This window comes from Cyprinodon tularosa, unplaced genomic scaffold, assembly GCF_016077235.1.
Source record: "Cyprinodon tularosa strain WSP-4 unplaced genomic scaffold, ASM1607723v1 ctg1086, whole genome shotgun sequence".
Lineage (NCBI taxonomy): Eukaryota > Metazoa > Chordata > Actinopteri > Cyprinodontiformes > Cyprinodontidae > Cyprinodon > Cyprinodon tularosa.
Window position 1 is genome coordinate 139,882 of NW_024037878.1, and position 4,695 is coordinate 144,576.

At 45.6% G+C, this 4,695-nt stretch overlaps 1 protein-coding gene across 1 annotated transcript; it reads right to left on the reverse strand.

The window, feature by feature from the left end:
• Positions 1–426: 426 nt before the first annotated feature.
• Positions 427–2,991, reverse strand: en2b (engrailed homeobox 2b). The gene is made up of 2 exons (XM_038292171.1): positions 2,490–2,991; positions 427–1,229 (listed from the first exon to the last, which is right to left on the reverse strand). The coding sequence occupies exons 1-2, from the start codon at positions 2,911–2,913 to the stop codon at positions 913–915; spliced, it is 741 nt and encodes a 246-aa protein (XP_038148099.1). The 5' UTR covers positions 2,914–2,991; the 3' UTR covers positions 427–912.
• Between the last annotated feature and the right edge of the window lie 1,704 nt (positions 2,992–4,695).

Sequence of the window (4,695 nt, forward strand, 5' to 3'; positions counted from 1 at the left end):
TAGATCCGGAAAATTGAACTAAATGCTGATTTATTTAAGCTGTTTATTATTATTATTATTACTATTATTCTGTCTGTCTGTAGAGTCAGAACCTGACTTTGGGTTTTCTCATGGTACCAGCAGCTCAGACCGGACCCGGTCCGGACGGTTCTGATGTGAATTGGACCGCTCTGAGCCGATCAGACTGAGCCGAACCGGTTTCCGTCTCAGAACGTTCCGGTCCAGATTACAGCTGATGAACCGAACCGCACATCTTCCGGTTCCGATTAATCAAATCTGTTCAACATTTTGGGTTCAATTTAAAAAGGGTTCGGTTGGACGAACTGGCGGGCCTCCAAACGGCCTCCGGTTCCGGTTCTGTTTTTGTTTTAATTCAAACTGGTTTGGATCAAAAGGAGAAAATCAGCCGAACAGAAAAGAAACATCTAGAAATTTCACATCTTTATTTGGAAACAATAAAAACTGCACCAAAAGGCCCACATCCGGTTCGGACCCAGAATCTGGACCCGCCGAACATGTCGGTTGGTTCTGTAAACTGGACTGGTTGATATAAATAAGAGAATAAATGGTCCAACCCAGGATAAGGCCGCGCGCTCGGTTCGGTCCATAATCCTGGTCCCAGAGTGGTTCGGTCAGTGTTCAGGAAATAACAGAACCTTTGGGCCCAAAACCGAACCGGACCTCGGATCCCATCAAGCAGAACCCAGAAGATGGCGAGAAGTTCTCTTTGGGTTTCGGCATAGATCTGGTTCTGGAAGCCCCCCTGCCGGACCGGACCGGACCTTTCTCTCAGTGGGTCTGCGGGTTGTAGTAACAGAACCATGTGAATCGTTAAAGGTTCGGCTCTGAATCCGCTGTTTGCCGCTACCAGGTCCGGATCAGGGGTTCTGGTGCCGGTTCTGGTGGCGGCCCTCAGTCGCTGTCGGAGCGGGCCTCCCTGCAGGCGGAGTGGTTGTACAGGCCCTGCGCCATCAGGTGCTGGGCCAGAGAGTTCGGCTTCCCGGAGGCCTTCTTGATCTTGGCCCGTTTGTTCTGGAACCAGATCTTGATCTGGGACTCGTTCAGACCCAGATCCTGGGCCAGGTTCTGCCGCCGCTGCTCCGTCAGGTACCGGTTGTTCTGGAACTCGGCCTTCAGCCGCTGCAGCTGCTCCGAGCTGAAGGCGGTTCGGGGCCGCTTGTCGTCCCTGCTGGGGCCCGGGGCCCTGCGGGCTCTGCGGGACCGGGGCCCTGTGGAGCAAAGCAAGATCCAGTTAAACTCTGTTCAGAACCGCCTAAAGGTTCGGGTATCGGTTCCGTCTCTCTGGGCCCCAAATCTAAACCGATCCGGGGGCCTGATGCGAATCGGAACCGGGCCCTTTGGATCGGAGGTCCTGGACTAAAGTTCCTCCTGCGGCTGTTTGGTTTTATCTCCATCTGAGAATAACAATTATTATCATTTCTAAAGATCTGATTCAATTATTTCATATATTATGGACATTTTTTATTTTATTTTAGATTATTTTAAGACCAAAATAAAACAACTGTGGGAAGTTAATTGATCGAACTAATTAGAACCGAACCAGATGGGATCAAACCGACGCGCCGGACGGATTGGACCCGGTTCAGGGTCAGTTCGGTTCGGGTCAGAATTGTTCCTCAGCCAGAGGCTTGAACTTCTGGGCCTCCGTCCGTTTCAGCAGAGTTCTGGTTCCGTTTTATTCTTTTCTGTCTTTAAGACTTTTTCTTCATTTAAAATATGAACGAAGCATCTTTTAAAAAACAAAGAAAAATATGGAAAAAGTTTTTTAGACATTTAAAAAAAAAGAAACATCTATTTATCTATTTGGGATTTTTGCCGCCCCCCCTCCCCCCTTTAGTTGGAATAAAAATGCAAATGAAAAAAATAACAAAGAAACGGAGGAACAAAGGCCTAAAACTCTGTTTTTCTTCCATATTTTCTGCGCTTCAGAGGCGCCGTTTTTCTCTTTCATTTTCATATTAATAAATTCTTCATTTATTAATATTATTATGGACAGAAAATCCAAAGTCGGAAAACCAAAGTAGCAGAGCTGAGCTTTCCAAGAAAAAAAACCCTAATAAGCCTGATAATAGGAAAAATAATAACATTAATATAAAGAACAATAATTGTAGTCATAATAATATTAATAATGATAATTTCGGGTCTAATAGTTGTTTTTTCGGCCTGATCTGCGCGGGTTTCTCTATTAACTCTAGTTTCTATTGTTTTGCTGAACTGAGCGAAGCTCCTCGGAGTTAAAATAAAGCTTCAACTATGATTTTATTTTTACTTTAGTACATTTTTTTTAATCGGTCATTTTATCTTTTTTTTCCTTTCAAATAGCCCACAGTTTTTATCAGTTTTTTTAGTTGTTTTTTTTTTTTTTTTCCTCTTGTTTTTTTAATTTAATTCGAGCCATTTATTTATTTATTTAGTTTATATTCTCCTTTAATGATCGCCGCTCAGAATGAGGGAATTTTTCCACCAACCTGCTGAGGGCCTGTCGGAGTAGCGGGTGCAATAAACCCAGGCCGGCCACAGCATCGGCCTGGCTGCGGGGGCCGCCGGGGCCTCTCCGCTGTCGGGGCCTGAATCACAGGCTGTCATCAGTTCGGGGTCCCTCGCCTCAGCCTCCGCGGGGCCCCTGAGGGGCTCCTGTCCCGCTGTCCCCCCGCGCTTGGAGTCACTTCTGGAGGCTTTCCTCCGTGCCTCCGCTCCGGGCCCTCCCCGGCCGCAGCCGCCGTCCTTCCTCCGCAGGCCGAAGTCCGGCCTCAGGATGTTGTCGATGAAGAAGTTGGTGACCCCGCTGGACTGCTGGTTCCCCGGCTGCTGCAGGAGGGGCCCTCTGGCCCGGTTCGGCTCCTCTCCGGGGTTCTTTGGGCGCTGCGTTCCTGGCAGGACATTCTCCTCCATAATGAAGATCAGTAAGAAACGCAGAAAGTCCTCCTTCTGGTTCTCCCTCTGATCGGTCAGCTGATGCGTTCAGAGGAGCAGCAGTTCTGTTCCGGTGACTTTTGGCCAGAAACAATCCTGCTTCCTTTGTGATGAGAGCATCCCTCTCCTCTCTGGCCTCACCTCTCTGCTCCACGGCACCACGGATGACCTGAGGCATAAAGATGCTGCTGCTGCTGATGATGATGAGGAGGATGATGAGGATGATGATGGGTCTAAGGTCTCCTCCAGGTCCTGCTTTTAGTCCCAGATGTTTCCTGCTGCACTAAATGCGCTTCATGAAAATGCCGCTCAAATACTTCCACTAAACATTTTTTGGATCTGATTTCTGATTGGTTAAAAGACTGGGCGCTGACGTCACGCTACGGGCCTCACACACGTGTTTCTGACCAATAGATTCACAGGGTGTTCAGGATGTGTGATAAACAGTCATATTCATTCAGCTCATTTAAAAAAAATAAGCTTTAAGGAAGGAAGCATCTCTGAAATCAAAGGTTCCGGTTATTCTGAGACTTTATTTCATCATCTGAGCAAAAAGATCAGAAATAGAAACAAGGCCTGAAAATATCAGAGGGATTTAAAACATCCAGTGGATACACATTTACCACCAGGGGCGGATTTGGGAAATGTGGGGCCCTAGGCAAAGGAGAACACATAAACAGCCCCATTCCCCAGATAGAGAAATGTTAATAGAATAGACATCCATTATCTGTTCTAGGTTGTGTCCCTCTCTTCTTGTCCCTTTTCTTCTTGTTTTCCTCTCTATGTTTTGTACTCAGCTGACTTTTCAGGCTGTCTCTAAAGGAATGAAAGATTTTTTCCAAGCACTAAGCTCACTTTACAAACGGTTCCCCATATAATAAGATCAACCTTAGATTAATGAATTAATTCATCGATAAACTTGCATCTCTGGCGTTCGCTTTAGCAAACATGTGAAATAATAAATCTTTTTGGTTCTGTGAGGCGGTCAGGCTCAACCTAAGCTTATTTTTTAACATCACATCCCTGCATTCTGTCACCGACTATCCAGCCTGCTAACCAATCAGTACTGAACAGGAAGTCATGATCATAATTTTCCTTTTTTTTCCTTTTCTGAAAAAAATTAGATTTCTATTTTTTAAGTCCCTTTTAACACAAAACTCTTGACTAAAAGAATAATTAAAAAAATAATAATTGGTGATTTATACATATAAAAAAGTGGTGGCCTATTGGTTGGGGCATAGGGCTTTGAATCCTCAGGTTATGGGTTTGATCCCCCACTCCCCCCACTCAGATGGCCACTCTGGGTCCCTGAGCAAGACCCTTGATACCCACACTGCTCCCTGGGAGCTGCACAATAGCAGCCCACTGCTCCCCAAGGGGAGGGGATAAATGCAGAGAATTCATTTCGTTCCTCTGTACTTCTGACGGTGGAATGACAGTAAAGTTGAATTCTATATTAACAAACATGGTTTGTTTTCAAATGGTTTGCTGCTGTCTGTTTGGACCTTTCTGAACATGTGCAGCAAATGGACTGATCCAATATGGTGGACACTGAAGGGGGGGGCTGAGACACACTTAATATTATCAGCGTTCTGATGGAATTTTGATGAAAGGATTTTTATCAAAAATAAAATTAATTTTCAGTTTCCTTATATAAGGAATAGTTGTATTAACCAAACATGGAAACACAGTTTTATGGGGCCCCCAGGAACTTGAGGCCCCAGGCAGCTGCCTGGTATTGCCTGATGGTAAATCCCTCCA

What these genes read in the sequence shown, in the direction of transcription:
- en2b (XM_038292171.1), bottom strand. Translation starts at nt 2,913, where the DNA reads ATGGAGGAGAATGTCCTGCCAGGAACGCAGCGCCCAAAGAACCCCGGA. An exon ending in CTCCGACAGGCCCTCAGCAG is followed by an intron (nt 1,230 to 2,489) that starts GTTGGTGGAAAA and finishes TTTGCTCCACAG; the next exon opens with GGCCCCGGTCCCGCAGAGCC.